Here is a 20,731-nt window from a genome sequence, read left to right as displayed (position 1 = left end):
TGCAACTGGATTATTTGCTCCTGTCTGACACTGTCTCCCATGGAGGCGTTTCAGCTCTCTGATCCAGCCACTTTTGATAAGTGAAGTAGGTTGAGTCTTTCAAGTTTCCCTTTTCAGGATTTTTTCCCAGCTCTCAGATAACTTGTGTCTCTCTTATTTGCATTCTCTTCAATTTTCAACAGCATTTTAAAAGATACAGCACCAGGTAGAGAGGCAGGAATTGAGCAGTAGGGTCTCAGTTATCTCAAAGGCACCACAGTAAACAAAATTGCCTTGTGTCTTTGCAGGCTTTCTTTCCATCCCCCACTTACTGCTCCATCCCCCACTCACTGCCCTGCCATGGGATGCTATAGGATCCCCCTAATCTAGGGATACACTTGCACAGAAATGCAAAAATTCAGGGATTCCTCCTTTCAGTGAAATAACTCTATCAGATAAACACCATTTTCTCAGAGATTGAACTGGCTTCCCATCATATACCTGGGGGCACTCCAAATTTAAGTGTCACACAGGAAAGATGGAGCTGAATGATATCATCTAAGGAAGAACACTTTAAAGGAGTTTGCAGATCAAGAACAAGAAGGACAAAACAGCCCACAATCACTGCAGGAGATATTTGTGTCCCTCTGACTCAGGAGCCATTTTTTCTTGACCCCCTTCATATTGCCAGTCCCTCTAGTTAAAGTCAAACCTGCAACTCTAGTATGTGTTTAAGAACAATTTTTAGTGCTGTTATGCCATAAGCAGTGGGATCCTGCTTTGGTTTTTCTGGGTGTCCTGCAGCCTTGATCCACCCAACAGTGAACTCGACTGGCAATAGCCACCAGTCTCTGTGGCCAGGCCAGTCTATGAATCCCCAAGATTGAACAAGGACATTGAAAAATCAATGTGGAAACAAGCAGGGAGGCAACTGTGGGCCTTGCACAGCTGGTGTGAGCGGTGCCCCTGCTCCTTCCACTATGCCCTGTCTGTAAGGGGGATGAGAAAAGCATCCAGTCACAGGGCTTCCTGGCATTGAACACAGCCCAAGCCACCGACACCATCAAATCCCTCCTCCTTTCTCAAAAAAAAAAAAAAAAGTGTTTGAGATGTCTTGTGTTGCTGAAAAGTGAAATGCAACCCAGCAATGGCACAGTCCCAGAGTCTGGGGCCAGCAAACCTCCACCGTTGCTTGCAGTGACCCTGCTGGCCCTGGGCCAGTGCCAGGCAGGCTGACATGAGAGGTGGGATGGCCATCGAAGGCACAATTCCCCTTGCTTTGGGAAAAGCTCCTTTGGGCCCTTCCAGAAGCAGTGGAGAGCCTGGAGGCAGCTGCCCTGCCCTACCCACGTGTCCCCCCACTTGTCTCGTTTCAGGGCTGCTCCTGGGACCGTGAGCAGAGGCTCGCCACAGGGGACGGCGCTGCGCCGCGGCTGGTGCGGGTGACAGCACGGCGGACAGAGGCACCAGCCAGTGTCTGCAGCCTGGTGCTCAGCTCTCACAGCACCCTGCCCCAGGTGAGCCTCCGTGCGCCCCACGCCACCTCCCGCCCTGCCAGCCCCGCCAGCGGCTGGCACTGAGGGGACAGCGCCGGAGCCACGTGCTCTCAGCACCACGGGGGTGGCGTGTCCCTCCCCTGGGGCTGGCGGTGTGTCCTCCTGGCTGTTCTGCTGATGCTCACAGCAGAAAATCGAGCCGTCGCTTGTGCCAGGGGCTGGCCAGCACTGAAATCATCCCCTTGCCTTAGCACTTGTGTCAGCCCTCAGGGCTCGGAGGGCAGGTGGAGTGGCGCAGGAATAACGAGGCTGCGCGGAGCTGGAAATCCTCCCAGGCCCATCCCTCTCGCCCCTGGCGCTGGCACGCTCCCACGTTTCCATGTTTCCCAGATTTCCATATTTTTTTCTCCGAGCTCTTAAATGGCAGGTCCGTTCCTCAGCTTCCCGGGAGCTTTTCTCTGCTGTCTTATTTACTTGGAAACACCATTTATTTGGATGCGCGTCGTAAAGCTCCACCTGGTGCAAGAAAATCCTTTGGGCTACACATTTGAGGGGAGTTTTAGGGAGAAGTGAAGGGCAGAATGCACTTTTGGGAAGGATGAAGTGGTCAGGAAGAATGGAGCTCACCACAGATTTAAAATTATATGAAAATGTTGTTTTTCTTGGCAAAGTTTGAAATAATGCTTGTTTGCTAAGTCTAAGTCTTCTTCCAAAGTATTTTAAATACAAAAATTGCACTGCCTCTCTTCAGTCCTTTTTTAAATGTTTCCCTTCTTTTTCTGTACTGCAATAAAATGGGTAACACCCCATTTTTTTCTCTTACTGTTTAATTTCTCCTTATCTCTTGTTTCTCTCTACATTTTCAATCGTTCACCATATCTTTAGCAGTTTTTGAAGGGCGAGAGAGTGGTTTTCTGAATATGACAAGAAGATGAGCTTGGCTGCTGATTTCCATTTGCCAGTGGGTGGGAAACACCACCACAGGGGAATCACAGGGCAAAACCCATGGGGGGGGTGAGAGCCTGAGCAATTGGGAACAGATTCTGTTGTGACTTTAAGGAATTTTCTTACTAAGTGTCCCAGGCCATGAAGTACAGCAGCTCTTGCATCCAGCCCCAAATGTCTGGCTGAGTTGCAATGTCTCCTTTAGCAGCAGATACCTATTTTGATTTTAAGGCTTCATGCAATGGGGAATCTGCTCTGTCCCTGGCCTGGCTGGCCTGATGATTGTTTATCCTTCACATTAAAAATCTGTATTTTACTGTTAGCCTGTATTTCTCTTGGTTTAGCTCCCAGCACCAAGGAAATTTTGCTGCCTTTGTTTGCTAGGATGAAGGACCTTGGCAATCAGAATGTTCCCAACATGTAGGTATTTATAGATGCATCTAAGTTCCCTCTTAACTTTCCCTTAGATAAACTAAACAGATTGGCTTCTTCACTCGCTCGCTGTTGAGGCAGGTTGTTCCAGACCTGAAATAATTCCTGTCATTCTTTTCAGCCTCCTTCTTTCCTAGCCTGTGTCAGCGTGGGGCCAGTCCTTGGTGCCAGGTGCTGGAGCTTTAGGGGTCACCCATTTGCAGGGGCTGCAGCTGCCAGCCCTGAGCAGGGTCTCACTGCTGTGAGATGGAGGAACAATGGGGACCTGGGTGGGCAGACTGGGACTCTGGAAGCACTGTGCTCTGGCAGGGCTCTCATCTGCAACCTCCTTCATCCCAGAGGATGGTCATTTCACAGCATGGGTGCAGGCAGAGCAGGGAGCTGGAGGTGAAAAGCTGTGAAGATGGTAGTGTTCAGTGCCAGGTATTGCCATGCCTGTAGTCCTGCCTGAAACTTGGCTTTCTGCAGAAACCCAGCAACTTTCCTGAAAACTGGAGCCAAGCAGTGCTGGAGAGCTGCGGGCTCGAGCAGAGCTCCTCTGCAGCAGCCCCTGTGCTGGGATGCAGAGTTCTTCATCACAGTGGTGAGCCTTTCCCAGGATGTCACCTTCTCTGCTGAATACAGGCCTTACCCTGACAGAGGGAAACATTTCCAGCAGACCCCCAGCAGACAGGATCAGGTGCCTGGGGCAGGCTGTGCTGCTGGACCACAGCACAGGCCCTGTTTCTCCTCCTTCACTCCTGCATGAAGGCACTGAGGACACCTCAGCTCCTGCCAGCATCAAATCCCATGTCAGTTCTCAACAGCAACAGCATGCAGGAGAGCACCAGGGCTGCACAACACCTACACACCCAGCTCCTGCCCAGCTCCATGGGGACTTAGTGCTTTTCAGCCTTCAGTGTGTGTTTTTTATGCTACAGGCATTTCCAAAGCAGGTTTCAGAAAAATACCTGAGCTGGCAAATTGCATTTGGAAGAACCAGGGAAGCTTTTATAAGTTGATGATAGTTAATGCTAGGGCAGGGGAGCACCAGCTGCCACCCTGGTGCCATCAGCCCAGGAACAAGAGCTCTAGTGGACACGCTACCAGTGATAAAAGGCAACACAATGAACTGGCATTTCCTACCTGAATTAAGTGCAATTCTCTTATTGCATCCATCAATGTAAATAAATTTTCTGTTGCCCTGGCTTTGTCTTCTCCCCTGCCTGCAGCTCTCCATGGCAATGTTAACAGAGCAAAAGCTACCATGACCTGCTTCAGCCAGGAAGATGCATGTCAAATAGATTGCCTCTCCACACAAATGCTTCCAGGAACAGGAAATTTCTGCCTGCCGGCAAGGATATGGGTGTGCACTGAAGAGCCCTGCAGCGTGCAAATGGCTGCTACAAAGGAAGAGGTGGTGGTAAATACAGCCACGATATGTGCTTCCTGTTGAGGCTTAGTGGGATGAAACCATCTCTCCGTGGCAAACTGGATATTCAGCTCTCAACGGGGCAAGAGCAGAGGGACTTGCCAGATAAAAAGCCCTGTTGAGCCTAATAGAGGCAAAACGCTGCCTGAGTTCTGGGGCTTGTCGGGTTTTATTTGCTGAATCCTTCATTTCAGCCTTTTCCCGAGCCCCGTGGTTGCCTCAGCAGGGCTGCTCAGGGCTCATGTGCTGCGGGAAGACTCGGGAGGACGCTCCTGTGGCCGATGTCACTCGCCTGTGCTCCCAGGCTGCCAAGGAGGCTGCTGCTCTCCGTAAACGCCGTTTTCATCCTCTGTGCGGGGAGCAGCCAGCCGTAAAGATAAATGAAAGAGGAACGATGCCGGTGATGAGCAGAGCTTTGCGCCTGCGAGGAAGCGCTGTTCTTCCCCTGCCACCCTCTCCTGCTCCCCAGCGCGGCTCCGCAGCCCCTGTGACTCCATCCCTGTCACCGCGCCAGTGCGGGGCCGCCCCTCCGCCTCCGCCTGCCCGAGCATCCCTCCCGCCTGCCGGGGCGTTGCTCGCCGTGCTCGCAGCTCTGCCCTGCCTCAGCCTGACAGCCGACACGGAGCAACAGCAGGTCCTGATATGATGGAGAGTGCGAGCGAGGCTGCTTCAGAGGACAGGCATTCCATGCGTGCTCTGCAATCACCGGTGAATGAGAGAGCTCGCTGGCAGGGCTCACTGCTGCTCCGGCGGGCTCCGGCTGTGTGCGGTGCCTCTGAGCGCCCCGCAGCGTGAGAGAGGTAGTCTGCGCTTCAGCCCTGCGGGGCTGAGGCCAGAGATGCCCCGGTCCCCCTCTCTGTGTCCCAGGGAGGACACAGCTCCGGCAGAAACGCCTTGTCAGGGTGTTAGGAGCCCTCTCTGCTGCACCTGCTGCGGAAGAAGATGCATCCGTCTGCCCCGTAACCCACGGCTCAAGTGCCGAACAGGTCCGCGGAGCTCCCTGGGGCATTTGGCAGAGAAAGGCAAGCTGTGCCGCCAGCGTGGCGACCGGCTGTCTGCTTCTCCCGTCCTTCTCTCAAGTGTTTTTTCCTCTTTCCCTTTGGCCAGACCGAAGGGCGTTCCCGTGCTGTGCACCTTTGCCTGCCAGGAGCGGAGGGCCAGGATGGGATGGGCGTGTGGCAGATGCTGCAGCTGCAGAGATGCCAGCTGTGAACTCCCTGCTCCCCTGGCTTGGCTGCAGCCTCACCGCTCTCCATTTTCTCTGTAAGATACAGGAGAGGGGAAGCACCACGGAGCTGTTTGCTGTTGCATGCAGCATCAGGGAAATGAAGCAGATCTCTGGTGTGGGCGGATGTCTGACAGTGAATGCAGCCCCAGAAAGAAGCCCCTGTCAGGCTGCTTGGTTGCATGTGCCCTGCTGTCCCCACCACCCCATGCCCTCTCCGTGGGCTGACCGGGCAGGCAGCTGAAGCGATTGCTGCAGGCCAGACTTTACCAGGCCACTGCTTTGTCTCGACCTGAGCCCATCAGCATCGGCCCTGCAACCCCAAAATCCCAGGAAGTGGCTAATGCTCAAGCAATGGGACCACAGAAGCAACCAGCTCCTGGGAGTACTCTCCCCTCCCCATTGCATCCCCATGCAAAAGGGAGAGCATGTTTATTTTAGGAGAAGCAGAGAAGAAAAGCAGCAACCCCCAGCCCAGAGGCTGCTGCCCAGTGTCACTTGAGCCACTTTGTGCCCAGAGGTCGCTTCAGGGCATTCAGATGCTCTCCAGTGATTTTGTGTTTTGACATTGCAGACACAGGCTCAGAAGCCAAAGTGCTGAACTCAAGAGGGTGTCTGTCTGTAGTAACACATACAGATTGCACCACACATCAGCCCTGCACAGTAGGGACACCCAGTTGGGCAGCCTGTGTCCCAGGGATGCTGCTGCTCAAAGGGAGGGTCAGCAGGGGCTGTGTCAGTAAGAGCTGTCACTTGAGTGGACATTTTGGGGTTGAATGGCCTCAGCTTTACTAGAGGCTCTTGCTATTCCTGCTGCAGAGATAGACATGCTTAGACTTCAGTTCTCCCAGCTCAATATCCAGCCTCAGCAAATGATGAAGTCAGTAGAGCCACCAGGCTGTCAAACCAAAATCCCATGCATGGTCACTTATTCCTACTCAGAGACTTTTTGTCTAAAACCAGAGCAAAAGGAAGATCCTTGCAGACACAAGGTGTTTCTGGCTGTGCAGCATAGGAAAATCTTGATGAATGTGGTGTCTCCATTCACCCAAGTCATTGTCAATCTTTTTGAGGTGTATTGATGGTGTGAGTGCATGCAGCTCTCCCCATGCAATGGCAGAAAGGGAACAGTGAGGGGGAGTCTCTGGGGAGTGTACAACAGAGAGCCATGCTCCAGAGCCATCCAGACAGGCTTGGAGTCCATCCATCCATCCTCCCTCCAGATCAGTGCTTCAGCTTTGCCTCCGTGTAGTGTCTGAGTCTGCCTGTCCCCAAGGGAGCACAGCAGCTGGAGAACTTGCACACTGATGAGAGTCACACTCAGGGGTTCCATGTGTAGCTCTGAACCAAGACCATTCACAGGCATCTCCAGCAGCATGGGGACTGATCATGGGCCAGGCCCATCGGTGTCTTGGCCGGGAGTGCAGTGAGCTCCTGCACTGCCTCTGCTGGGTCTCTGTCTGCTCTGCTCATCAAGTTTCCCAAATGTGCTGATGCAGGGTCCACACAGCAGCACCCAGGTTCCTCCTTCCCTGCTTTGCCTTGTCAGGTGATTGACCATATTCTTGCTGCAACCAAAGCAACGTGCTGGAGCCTGTCTCCTGTAGCACAGACCCACCAGGGGCTCAGGCACAGACTCATCAGGGGCTCAGGAGCCAGAGCATGGGATGTGCCACCCTCTCCTCCACCCCTCCACATTGCACTCCCCCTCACAGCCACCCCAGCACCTCAGAAGGGTGAGGACAAATGCCCCAGGTGCATTTCTGCAAAACAAATGAGGTCTCCTCACCATTTTTAAAGAAACAAACCAAGCTTGGAGGCAGAGCCTGGCAGGCCAGCTGCTTTCTATCTGGAGTGCTGGAGCTGGGAGAACGTCACTGCATCTTAATGGCATCAGGCTGGACAGAGATCAGGATTCTGGTGGCAGAGGCAGTACTGGCACTGTTATAAATAAAGCAGCCACGATAACTGCTCATGAAGGTTTATGGTCTTTAGGATTTGGAGGATCAGTATCAAGCTACGCCGAGAGAGGTATTATCCTCGGCATTGGCAGGAGCTAGGGGAAGTGCAGGGGGCGGATAGTAAATGAGCGTGGGTTTGGAAATCATCCCCCTTGTGAATCCAAGCGTGAGCCCTTGGAAAGGTGCTCACTGCTGTGTGCTGGCTCCTCTTGCCTTGCTCAGCCTGCTCTGGGAGGGTTAAACCGTGCATGGCTGCAGCAGTGGCTGCATTTCAAGCCAGTCTCTGCCCTGTTGCAGGAAGCAAGGATTCACCCCAGGGCAGCACCTGCCAGGGCCCTGCAGCCTGCAGGTACAAAGCACCTTGTAGGAGTCTCGCTGCCATCGCACCTGAAAATTATTCCAAGTATTGAGGCTGAGGCAAAGGCCTCCTGCAGTCTGTGGCCTGGATAGCTGTAGGGGCTGGCACTGCTCAGGTATACCAATGTCTGTGCCCAAAGCACTGGCACGAAGAACATTCTGAAGGCCAACGCTGCTTCCCCAGCCTCACAACCAGCTTCCCACCTGCACGTGTCCAGGAAACACGGCAATGTCCTGCCAGGCTGTCCCCCCCCTTGAAGGGGTATTTTTAGACCAGATCATTTCACAGCCTCGCCTACAGCAGCCTGAGGGGGGAGCAGTGGCAGAGCAAGGAGGGGGCACTGCCCCGCAGTGCAGGGGCAGACCGGGCTGGACCTGGAGCTGGGTTTATTGCAATCCCACTGTTGCACTGGTCATTCCCTCCCCCTTGGCACATTCTGCACAGCTGTTTCCCCTCTGTGCAGCAGTAGATTTTGCACAGCTGAGTCTCGTGGGGTGTTTCTGCAGGAAGATTTCGTAAGCTTTAGTCTTGCACTGTTGTGGGAGCGCTCCTGCGTTCCTGATCTGGCCTAGAGCAGGAGTGGGGCGATGAAACAGCTCTCCCAGCTGCCTGCTCTCCCTCACACCACGGCTTGGCAGCCCATGGCCTTTGGGGGAACTCAGCCGAGCCGTGTGCTCTGGCCAGTGCGGATGTCCGGTCCCTGCGTCCTGACCATCCCGTGTGCAAGCCCGGGAGGCAAGAGGCAGCCAGGGTGAGGGAAGCTGGCACATCACCCTCAGCACCACCACCCTCCAGGGCTTGTGTTGCTAGCGTGTCGCTCTTGAGGAAGGCACGGGTGTGCCTGTCCGCAGGAGCGGCTCCTCATCCCGCGCCCGCGACCCGCTGACAAGGTCACCTCGGGGCTTCCGAAGCGGCCGTGTGGGGACGGGCGGGGGGCGGCACTGCGCCTTTAAGAGGGCCCCGTGCGCGGGCCGCGAGCCTGCGGCACGCGCGCTGATTGGCCAGGCGGGCGGTGCGCGCGGCGGGGGCGGGGACAGCCATTCACAAATTTGCGACAGGCTCTTCCTCCCTTAAAGGGGCAGCGCCAGGCGAGCCATGCGCGCACCTCCCGTTCACCGCGGGTGCCCGTGGCTCCAAGGGACACCAGCACTGGTTTGTCTCCCCGCGGCTGGGCAGGATTCCCTGCCGGGAAGTGTGTTCTGGGGCAGCACTGCCCGGGTGAGGCAGCAGCATCCCTGTGAGTCACTGGCTGGGGGCGGTGGGAGGTGCAGAATGGGCTTTGCTCCATCTGGAAGGGGCAGATTGGAGCAGAACTGGCAAGGGGAAAGGGGGAATGCGTGTTCCCCACGGAGTTCCCCTTATTATTCCCCAGGCAGGGTGGGAATAGTCGAGGAAGGGACATCTCTGGGCCCTGGACGGTGAAAGGTCCCTCTGGGCAGGTTTGTGCTGCCCGGTGCGGGCAGTGCTGCTGAGCCCTTGCCTCTCTTTCAGAGCCACATGTTGAGCCGCTCCCAGGGGAGTGCCTGTTCCTGCAGGGATGGGTCCTGGTGAGGAGCCCTGAGAGTGAGCCTGTGGGGCTTTGTGGCCCCAAGGTCATTTCAGCTTAGGCAGAGGCAACCAGGAGATCTCCACAGGCTTGTACAGCCCAGGCAGGGTGTGCTTGGCTCCCACTAAGGCTGAGGTATGTGACCATACCGAGGGGCAGCTTGGGACTAGTGAAGGATGCAGGGAAACAGGATTTCTGGTGGTGTCACACTAGGCACAAGCCAGACACCAAGGTACGGGACCAAAAAAATAGCAACCGATTGTCTTAAAGACAGTGAGATTTCAAAACACCTTGCTGTGCCCCTGGTGTGGAGTGGTGGTTGTGCCCTGGTCACAGTGTCAAACCTTCCCTCTGCTCTGTCATTTTCTAAAGGAAATGAGGCACACACCAGGAGTGGGCACCCACAGGCTGTGGGTAGTTATTGACCCAGTGCTGTAATTGCTGTGCCCTTGCAGCAGCAAGGCTCCCCCCTGCTGTGGAGGGTAGTGCATCAAGGCAGCCAACAGCCAGCCCATGCCTCGAGTGCTCCAACACAGGGCAGCAGCATCCCTGCCAGGGATGGGGAGAGCAGCTGTGGGCATTGTGAGGCTGTCAGGAATTCCATACAGCCTGCTGCATTGGACTGTTATTAAATAACGCCTCCAGGCTCTCCTTTACAGGCAGGGGGCCTGAGCCCTGCTGTAAGGACCTGCTTCAGGTCTCCATCACTCCTCTCCCCTCCCCCAGACAGCCATGGAAGACATTTAGTTGTCCATGATGTGAGTTGCAGAAACCAGCCAATGGTGTCTATTAAAGACTCTCGTGCCATTGCTGCCACAAGCAAGAATGCAGCAACTGGGCAATGTATCAGGGATCATTAATAGAATAAAAATGGTTTTGCCCTGGAGGAGAAGAATTTGTTGGGCATCTGCCCTGAGAGTGCTGAGAGCTATTGGTCCCTGGGTATGGCTGGTTATTATCATCCCAGCTGCACATCTTCCAGCGTGAATTGCTGCTGGTGGCAGGAAGGAACAGCCATGGAGTGAGATGTTTCTTATCCTGCCCCTTCCCACTCAGCTGTGACTGCACAAACCCTCCAGTGCTCACAGGAGCCTCCAGCCCTGTTTGCCCACACTAACTGTGCAGCCAGTTCTGCAGATCACCTCTTCAAGTTCCAATTGAGAAGCCCCAGACCCAGAAAATGGCAAATTCCTGCTGGGTGGGGTCTGTGTTAGTGCTAAGGAACTGACTGTCAGACTGAACCAAGTTCAGCTGGTCCCTCTCTTTGCTGCTCATCTCCTCCTAGCCTGCCTGCCCAGATATATTTCCCTGCTGCCTCCCTGGGCTGTATGTATGGGGTGTCTTTTTGCAGGTGATTGTGATGGAAAAAGGTACCTCCCCCATGCAGAACTGTCCTCCCCTTCCTCCTGAGCATTATAAAGCCTCCCTGTCTGCAGCCGGGCTCAGAGCAAACCTGTGGCTTTGGTTGCCCTGGCAGGATCCATCTCCTCTTGGGTGACAGTCAAGCCCTCCCGTGACTGCTGTTTCTGTGAGGAACTGGCTGCTTTCGGCCTGCCCCTGCCTCCCATCCCCTGCTCCTAGAAAGGCTGTAGGTACAGCAAACATCCCCCACCCTAGAGGGGCTGTAGGTACAGCAAACCCTCAGTGCCTGGTGCCTCACACTTGCCTTCCTCTTCCCGCAGGACTTCATGCGAGAGGAAGGCAGCGGCAGCAGGGGCTGAAATGCCGGTGACACCAGATAGAACCTAGCTCTGTGCATCTCCATGCCTTGTAAATAGCATCATCTCCGGGGATTTCTTGACACTTTGCTGAAATTAGCACCTGCAAAAAGAGCAGCTGCCAAAGCAGAATTTAAATAAGACGGGGAGAATACCGATAGGAAGAGGATAGAGAATGAGAGAGCTCTTGGATGGCTTCCCTCCATGAAGGCACATGCCTGGAAATCAGCTCCCATCTCCTTTAGCCCTGCTCAAAGCTCACATTACTGCAGCAAGATGCCCACAGCTGCCTCAAAGTGCTGGGCACTGTGCCTGCCTTGCCAGACACAGGCCTGGGCCCCCAGTGCAGGTGCCCACTTCACTTGGTTTCCCAGCAAAGCCACCCCTAGTTCCCAAAATTCCACTACTCACCAAAACAAGCTGGAGAAGTACAAAATGTGGGTGCCCCTGGCCAACCAGCCCTGGCCTCCTCTTAAGCTTGATTAGGTATCCCAAGTCCTGTGCAGCATTGGGGAATGTTGCAAGCAGGCAGCAGCAACCGTGGATTGCTTTTTTCCCTTTTAATTGGGGTTAGCAGGTGGCACATGCAGTTCATTACAAATGCACAGGAATGAAACAACTCTTGTGGCAGCTAAAATGGGAAATGTGGGGTTTGGGGAGGGGAGATGCAAGCAGGTAAGGAAGGACTCTAAAGAGATGTGACAGCTGAGGCTCAAAACCCCTCTGTTTGCAACTGGCAATGAGGCACTAACAGATAAGACTGCTGGGGGAAGTGGTGTGGGGTGGAAGCTGTAATTCTGGCCCTCCAGGGCTGGCAGGGAGGGTGTTTCCATTGTGGGCATGCCCATTGCATGAGTGGCTGTGAAGGCTGCAGAGACCGAGCATAGAGAGGATCTTCCTTGTGGAGGATGCACCAAAAAAAAGGAAAAAAATAGAAGGGAAAAAAAAATCAAACTAAATGCTTCTCTTTATTGTTCACTCAGCTCCTTATTAAAGCATTTTTCCCTAACAGCTCTTGTCCTTTGCTTCTGCACTTCCTCCCTGAGTGAATGCCCATGTCCTTGCCTGCCCCCATCCCAGGACAGAGTGACAGGAGATGTGTCTGGAGCAGGACAGGTGTGAGCAGCTGGGGTGACAAACTCTGCTTGTGCAGTTCCCTGGTGCTCTCCTCCCACCCAAGTCAGCCTCTTGCAGACATGGGGCTCCTGACTGAGCTTGGCCCAAAGATGGCTTTGGGGAAGGCCCGTGGCAGTGGAGAGGTGTCACTGGGTGGCCGTTGCAGGGTCCCTGGAACTTAACCATGCCGTGCCAGGGTGGGAAGCACAGTGGGAAGGAGATTTGCAGCTGGGCTAGAGCAGTAATTAGTAATGCCCAGGTACTGAGCACATCTCATTGATGAAATTATCTCAAAGGTGCCAATGGGTGGAGAGCCAGCAAGGAATTCACATCCTTTTGCTCTCATGGGGGAGACACTGGCCGCCTGCCCTTTTTTACAAGGCTTTTTGCTCTACTTTGGTGCAGCAATCCTCCATGTCAGCTTCAGTCTCTCCCCAGTGCCTCCTGTTATTACCATCTGATGGCACAAGGATGGCTGCCTCCCTCCCTCCCTGCTGGCTCTGTGGTGTGAGGATGAGGTAGAAGATGTGGAGATAATCCTAATTTCTTAAAACCTGAAGTGTAAAGTCCTCTCTTAAAGCCAGCACTGCACGCTTTCCTGCCATGCACTCAAACGTTTTTCATTAATTGTGAAAAGCTTGCTTTGCATGCAGGCATCCCATGCTGCCCTGCCCTGGTGAGCCCCTGGGGTCTGCAGTGTCCTGGGGCTCTGAGCTCTGCAGTGGAAACGCTGTCTTGTGTGCAGCCATTGGCTTCATCTTGGTGCATCTCTTCGGGTCAGTGCCACAGTGTCCCTGGGACTGGTCACTGTCCAGAGAGAGCCTGGGGGAGCAGCAGGGTGAGCCTCACCTGTGGAGCTGTTTCTGAGGGCTCAGCAGCACTGCTGTGCTCGGCTGCTTGAGGTCACCATGGTGAGGACAGGTGCCCTAGACTTGCTTGTCCAGGGACATTATGACTGTCTTAAGCCTGCAGCAGGGAAATCTCAGTGTCTGAGCCACTCCAGCATTCTGTGGCATTAAGCCACCTTGTGATTGAGGTGATCTGAGCAGCCTAGAGACAGTGAAGTGCAGGCAGTGCTGGAGAGGACAGATGCTGCACTGTGCAGTGGGGAACATGGTACTTGGAGGCAACGCCAATCCTGACTATGTGGTGTCTCCTGCCCCCTCTCCTTGACCCAGAAGCAACCATTTCATTTGACTGCTTGACTGGGAGCAAACTCTGCAGGAGCACCTCTGTGTGCAGAGGTGAAGTGCAGAAGTCATTTTGTACTGCAGTTAAAGAGCCAAAGGAACAGGGAGTGGGCAGGGGCATTTATCTGACCAGCCATCATGCACTTCCTCCTCCCACAGCCCTGCTCGTGCCCAGGGCCATATTACACCAGCTGCAGGAGGCCAGGAGGAGCCTTGCAGACCTTGGAACCTGAACTGAGGTGTTGCACCACTATATCTTGTGGCTCATCTTGTGGCCCCCTCCTGCTTGTGTCTTTTAACCATATCCTGTGGGATCCCAGTGCACATTTTGTTGCTGTTCTACATATTTATGTACCTTTTTTTTAAAAAATAGTTTTTCACCCACCCTAGTGTTTTTTACAACCTTTAAGCATTAAGAGGCCGGGTTCAGGTTCTAAATGGTCAGGTGTGGGGTTTTGTAATGTTTTTTCTCTCTCTCCCCATCAATTTGTCTGGATGGCTCTTCTGAACTTCCTCCAGTCCTGCACTTTGCAAGAGGTGAAGGACTGCTGAGCTGCACTGGGAGCAGCACCCCTGCCTTGCTGCACCAGCAGGCATTTCTGCTTTTACCATCCCCTGATGGCAGTAGGTGGAAGGCCCAGCAAAGGCCCTTGGGGTTTCTACACCGTCAATGTACCTGTGGTTCACGGGGCAGTGGCAGCATCCCCAGGGTGCTGTTCTGGATGGAGCACATGTGGTAACATTTCCAAAAAAGCAAGGTGAGAACTGATAGAGAGATGCAACAGAGGTGCTGCTACCAGCCTAGCGACCAGTTCAGACAGATCTGGAAAAATTATTTCCTACTCCAGTGCGGACCACAGCTGGAGCAAAGTGAACCCCCCTTGGCGTCAATCACAAAGCTGGCAAAGCTGCCGCGGCCGCGCGGGGCTGGGCGAGCGGCCGGCGCCGCGCAAGGGCTGCTGCCCGGTGCGCCGGGAGACGGGCTGAGGGCAGCCGCAAGGTGATGCGTGGGGCAGCGCAGCGCACGACTCTGCTCCTTCTGGATGCCGCCTGCGCGGGGGCAGCGGGGGCGGCGCGGCCGGGGTCTGCCCGGAGCGCGGGGATGAGCGCGGGGATGAGCGCGGGGATGAGCGGCGCCCCCGCCGCCGGGGCGGAGCGCGGAGGTTCCGCCGGCGCGGATTGGCCGCTGCGGGGGAGGGGGGGCGAGGGATGCTCCGCGCCGCCGCAGGTGCCGCGGTCCCGCATCGAGCCGAGCCGAGCCGGACCGGGCTGAGCCGTGCGGCGGAGCGGCTCGGAGCTGGTGCCCCGCGCCCCGCGGCGGGAGCGGCCCCGGGACTGAGTGGCGTTGCTGACGATGCCGCGGCGCGCCCCCGCGGAGATCACCGCGCTGTAACACCATCCCCCTCCCTTCCTCTTCCTCCTCCTCCTCCTCCTCCCACGGGGCCGGGGGCGCCGAGCGGGCGAAGAGGCGGCAGGCGCGCCTTGCGCGGGGCGGGGGCCGCTGCCGCCCCCTGAGCATCCCTCCCTCCCTCCCTCCTCCCTACCTCCCTCCGCCCCTCCGCGCCGCCTCCCTCCCTCCCTGCCGGCTCTATGGTGTGAGGGCAGCGATGCACAAGCACCACCACTGCTGCAAGTGCCCCGAGTGCTACGAGGTAACGCGGATGGCGGCCTTGCGGCGCATGGACCCCCCCTCCTACGGCGAGTGGCAGCACGAGCAGTACGGCTACGGCGGCTACGGCTCGCAGACCCTGCCCGCACCCGGGGGGGCCGCGCCCGCCGCCCGCGGCAAGGCCAAGCTGGGGCCCCCCGCCCGCGACCCCGCCACGCCGAAGCCGCCGCCGCCGGCGCCGGGGAAGAGCGCGGCCAAGGTGAACGGGAGCGGCCCGGGCTGGTGGCCCGAGTGCACGTGTTCGAGCCGCGACTGGTACGAGCAGGTACGGGCCAGCCCCGGGCAGCGGCTCCCCGGCGCGGGACGCGACGGGGCGGGCGGCTGTCGGGGTAACGCGGGCTCCCTGGCGGCTTTCTGGCTCGCTGCAGCATCACCCCGGGGGCGTCGCGAGCAGCCGGCGTGGGCGCTGGGGCTGGGGACCGGCGTCGTTTGCGGCTGGCCGTCGTCGTCGCTCGGGTCGGCCGTCGGAGTCGGTCGGGTTGGCGTTGCCGTTGTTCGGGCTGGCTGCTGGGGTCCTGCCCAGCGTAGGAGCCCGGCACTCGAGCAGCCTTCCCGGGGCCGAATGGGGCCAAGCGGATCTTGCTTGGCACAAGGTGGTCGTCGGGCATTGATGCATTTTGGACACCTCACCTGAGGTGCTCGCTGCTTGCGATGCCGATGCCTGAAGCCCTGGCAGCACCAAGGGCATCCCATCGGGCTGCGTTTAGCAGGCATGGTGCGTGCTGCCCGCTGGGCAGCCTCGTGGGTTCGCAGTGTTGCTTGCCAGCGCTCCCAAACTGTCACCCACTCTCCATTGAGTTGTGGTTTCCTCGCTCTGCTGCTACGTCCCTGCTCCCCGAGATTATTACGTAACCCTGCTCTGGTCGCTGGCGTGCTGTGTGCATTCTGCCCCATTTCACTGCCTCCATTTCTTCCCACACATTCATTTTATTAGTGTTCTCCAGGACCCATTCTCAGGCTGTGTCTCTCTCCCCTAAATGGAGAGACCAGTCTTGTTTTGAACCCACAAGCCAGTTTAGAAAATGGTTGGATCTTTTTGCAAAGCATTAAAATGGAGGCTAGACCCTGCCTGAAAAACAATTTGCTCTGCTTGAGAGAAAGGCATTTCAGTTTGCTTCTTCTGCTTCTTTCATTCATTATCTTCAAACCTCACATGATTTCTTATTGATCCTTCTAATTATTATTTCAAGATGCTGTAGCAGGCAGACACACAGGAATCAATGGGAATTCTCTCCTCCTCTGCTCTCGGCAAACACAACCCTCTTCTTCCCTTCCTCTGTTTTTTCTTCATTACTGTCTGTCTATAGCTCTGGTTGAAATAATTAGATTCATAGCTGATAGCTCAGATTATATTTACAGAAGGCACCAAAAACTCCAGCCACCTTCCTCTGAGCCTGGTCCTGCTTTCTCTTTCTCTGCCACTCTTTGTATCAAAATCAGCCTCAGTTCTCTCTCGCCTGCTGATTCCTGGCAAGCCTTCTTCCATCTTTCCTTCACTGTCTCTTTCCTTCTCTCCCTCCAAAGCAGCAAGCTCGGGGAGCACAAAACCGAAGCATGTTTGCTCCCTCCCTTCTGCTCCTGCTTGCATGAAAGGTGCGGCCCAGTATTCCTGGTGAGACGATTGCAAGCAGTGTGAGAAGGAAGTGATGCCAGCTGCATTGCTGCCGTGGCAGGCTGGGCAGGGGAGCCTTTCATGTTTTTGCAATGGTGGAAGAGAAATCATTGTCTCTTTGTGGTGCTGCCATGGAGCTTGGGCTGCTCGGAAAGTCCGCGTTGGGAATCTCTGCTCTGCCTTTGCCTTTCTGAACATTTAAAAAAAAAAAAAAAAAAAAAGGAAAATCAAAAGCTCCTCACAGCATTGCAAGCAACAGAGGATGCCAGTGTTTGAGGCTGAGCATAGCGGGGTCTGCATGTAGAATATGACGTGTGTGGTATGTGCACTGCCTGTATCAGAGCAGGCAGCCGCTCCCTGGTGTGGAGCAAATGTATGCCGTGAGTAAAGCTTGCAGCAAACGCCTCAGCAACGCTCTCCTCCTGAGCCAAGGGTGCCAAGTGCCTGAGCCCCGAGGAATCCATGTTCTTCCCAGCTCAGTGGTGGGCAGAGAGACAAAAGGTGGTAACATGGAAACATCTAGGCGTGACTTGTGCCCAGGCAAGCAGGTCCAGTTGGCTCTGGGAGGCCAGGAGATGTTGGGTTCTGGATAGATTTGGCTGGAGGTTGCAGATGCAAAGCAGTCTCCTTTACAGGCTGCCTCCGTTTCCAGGAGAGCCTTGGCTGGAGACAGGGCTGCCATTTTTCAGGGCTGCCCCTTTAAATGAGCTCACTGTCCCTGAAAGCACTTCCAGCAGCTGAGGTGGGAAGGGGTGCACAGGCCGGGAGGCTTTCCCAGGTAAGCAGGGATCTGTTACCCTCCTGGGGAGCTTCACCAGCTCTCATTTAAGTGTTTTTTCTCCCCTTGCTTCTTCATGCAAGCAGAGAAGCATGTGCTAGTGCTCTGAGATCAGAAACGTGCTCACAGTTGCATATGGTGGTGTATGTTCTCTGACATCATGGCATACTCACATACCCGTGTGCAGCTCCGTGGCATGTGAGACGTGCCCACACGTGCTGCCCAACACACAGCACGGTCCCAACGTCAACCTGCACCTCCTCCCACTTCCAGCCCCCGTCTGTTCTCTCCTCCTGCCTCTCCCCTTCTCTAGGACACATTTTAGCTTGCTCAGGCAATGCCAGTAACTGAGAATCCCTAATCCTCACCAGAGGGAGGGAGGAAATCTCAGAGGTCTAGGTATCTCACATCTTTTTTGCTTTGCTTTTCTTCTCCCCTCTGAGATGCCTCCCATTTTTTTTTCCCTTATCTGTCCATGTTCCCTGCTCATTAGTTCCTGGTTCCCGCACTTGATGTCACTGCTGTCCTCCGTTGTTCCCATCACTATCCCTCCCATTGACCCTGTGCCCTCCTTGTTCCCTTTTCCTCGCTGGTGGGAAACTCAGTTCCTCCCCTGCCAGGAGGTGACAGGAGGACTCCTGGCTTTGGGGGAGGAACAGCAGTGTGATCCAGGGAAGCATCCCTGATGTGCAGCACTAGAGGAGCAGACAGCTCAAACCCCTCCTCTCCCCTGCACAGTGACACCCACAGCCTCTCAGGAGAGGGGTGCTCAGCTGCCTGGCCATGCCCAAGCCCCTTCTCCAGCCCTACTCCAAGAGCTGAGGGTCCAGAAGCAGCACCTTTCCCTCCCACAGGAAATGTCCGGCCCTCACTCTAAAGACTCATGTGCCAGGCACAGTGACCAGAGTGAGGCCCCCCCATGAGGGTTTCAAGGGTGTCACCAGCATTTTCATGTGCATTTCGGGTGTCTGGGCTATGGGCTGGGGCAGGGGCCCAGGGCAGTGCAGTTCCCTGGCATGTGGTGAGGAAGTGTCCTCTGCCCCCAGGGCTGCCCCAGGTTTGCTGGCCCTGCTTGGCCAGGAATGCAGAGTCCTGCTGCACCCTGTCTGTGGTCCCTTTCTCCCTCTTGGGGCGGTCATTGCAGTGAGACTTTGACCATCTGCAAATGCCCAGAGCGTGCCAGGCTTGAGTGGCCTCCACCCCTGGCAGAAGTGTTTCATGGCCAGGCAGGAGGAGGAGTGGGACAGATCTTCCCTGCCTGCCCTCAGCAGTGAGCGTTTCACTGATTTTCAGGAGTGGTTTTCAATGCACAAATGTTGCTCGTTGAGTTCCTCCCATGCCCTGGACAATTAACTGCAGTAGGTAGGCACAGGACAGCACATCTTGGCCAAAGCACCAGCCTTTGCTGAGCCTTCAGACAATGTTGGACTTGGGGCTCCTGTCTCTTGCGGGCAGGGGGAGGAAAGAGCCTTGAGAAACCATGGGGGTTCAGACCAGGTTTCTGAGTGATGAGCAGGTATGGCTGGAAGGAAGGAGGGAGAGCGCCAGGAGGGCAGGCAGGAAGCCAAATACAGGTTGCTTTGTGGGAAATGGCTGAAGCCCCAGATGTTCCCTGGGGAGGTGCGAGGGAGGGTGAGAGGAACAGGGTGCCGGAGACATGGAGGCAGTGGAGGTGGTGAGGTTGGCAGGGTGATGTTGCTATGGCTACTCCCGTGCTATTCATAGAAGAAATTAGCTAAATCTTTGCACTGAAACGTGGAGGAGGAGAGAGGAGGAAGGCGTTCTCCGTGTTTGGAGGGAAGGAGAGAAGCCAAAACAGGAAGGGGGTGAAGTTTTCCTTCTTTTCTCTGTGTCTGCACTGTGGAGGGGCATTTCAGGGAAGCACCGCTGCCTGAGCTGCCCAGCACTGGCAGGACGTGGAAGGATGCAGGCAGAGAGAGATGTCCCATGGGAAAGTCCCCCCTGCAGAGCTTCCACACAGAGCCCCACGTGGCAGGATGAGTTCTGTATCGTGCCAGGAGCACAGGAGACATCCTTTTAATTAAAGACAGCCAATCTGTGAAAGGTATTTTTGGCAACCTAGATATAGATGCAACTGTAGTGAAACTTGTCCTTTGCGTCTGGCTCCATTGCTGAACACAGTGCTTGTCTGTTCCTGGCCCCATCCATCTGCTCAGCCCCTGGTCACTGGTGGTCTTCCTGTCCTCCCTCCACCTCCAGCATCTCTTCCAGCATGTCCCCCTGCCAGCCGGAGTCCCAGAGAGTCTTCCCTCTCCCTCACTCATCACACTCCACTCCCTCGTGAGAGTTTGATTCCCCTTCCACAGACCTGTTTGTCACCTCCTCACTCACGATGTGTAAATCTGTGTGTCTGTTCCTAATATATCCCCCTCCATCTGATCTCACCTCTCAGCTTGTTTCTTGGGCATCTCCATCTGGTGATCCTGCCGTCATCACCCAGCTGAGTTGCTATAACCAGGTACTGAGCTGCTCTCCTTCCCCCAAGCCCAGCCTCGCACCCACCCTCAGCCCCTTGCCCCCTGGGAAGAAGCTGATTTTTCCCATGGTTTTGATGTTCCTTTCCTGCCCCTCAGATGAAATCAAGGCCTGGATAATGTTTTTTTAAAGTCATACACCTTCCCTGTGCCTCTCCTGGGAAAACCTTAACACACAGATGCTGAGTGAGCTGGTTCTCCTCACCCGCCCCGGAGCATCCCGTGTCCTGCTGTCACCTATCCCCTGGACTGAGGAGGGTCAGATGTTCTCAGTGTTCCTTCACAGAACATGTTAATTCATTTAGAAGTTAACCGCTGAGGACATTTGTCTCCTTAGTTTATTGATTCACCTGTAAGGCTTTTCCCCCTTTCTTTGGGTACGTGAGTCTCTTGGACAGGGGCTGTACACTTGTGCTTGTTGGCTTTTCTGACTCATCCCTTTAATGCAGTAAGGGATAATGCTGGAATTAGAGAAGTGAGTTGAGGGACTGAGCTTAGCTCCTCTCCAGTTGGATTATTGACTATTGCCTGCCAGCCAGCCCAGATGTGCAGACTGCAGCCCCAGAGCTGTGCCTGGCTGCTGGGTTTGGGGTCCTGAGCTGCTGGAGGGAGCCCTGGAGCAGCACAGGGAAAGGTGCTGGAGCTGGTGTCTGAACTGGCTGTGCTAGGGATGTAGCTGCTGCTTTAGAGGCACTGTCTGAAGCCACATAGGTGGGAGAGACCCCATCAATGCAACATGAGGAAGAAGAGCAAAATACCTGCCAGAAATGGGAGGATGTGGCCCTGCCACACTGCTGGAG

At 55.4% G+C, this 20,731-nt stretch overlaps 1 protein-coding gene across 12 annotated transcripts in view; it reads left to right on the top strand.

The window, feature by feature from the left end:
• Window positions 1-20,731, top strand: part of DLG3 (discs large MAGUK scaffold protein 3) — a 76,734-nt gene that overhangs the window by 10,166 nt on the left and 45,837 nt on the right. For 7 of the 12 annotated variants that reach the window (XR_005259879.1, XM_038164505.1, XM_038164507.1 and 4 more), the window contains one exon: window positions 1,356-1,496. Coding sequence is in view for 11 of the 12 variants with exons in the window: in XM_038164505.1 (XP_038020433.1) it covers window positions 1,356-1,496 (141 nt within the window). In the remaining variant the exon portion in view is untranslated. Of the gene's footprint in view, window positions 1-1,355; window positions 1,497-14,519; window positions 15,312-20,731 lie in introns of those variants that run through there. The other 5 variants (XM_038164513.1, XM_038164514.1, XM_038164511.1 and 2 more) reach the window with 5 other exon arrangements.

This window comes from Motacilla alba, chromosome 4A (genome assembly GCF_015832195.1).
Source record: "Motacilla alba alba isolate MOTALB_02 chromosome 4A, Motacilla_alba_V1.0_pri, whole genome shotgun sequence".
Classification (NCBI taxonomy): domain Eukaryota; kingdom Metazoa; phylum Chordata; class Aves; order Passeriformes; family Motacillidae; genus Motacilla; species Motacilla alba.
Note: the sequence above shows the minus strand (reverse complement) of the source record. Positions and strands in the feature narration are given on the sequence as shown.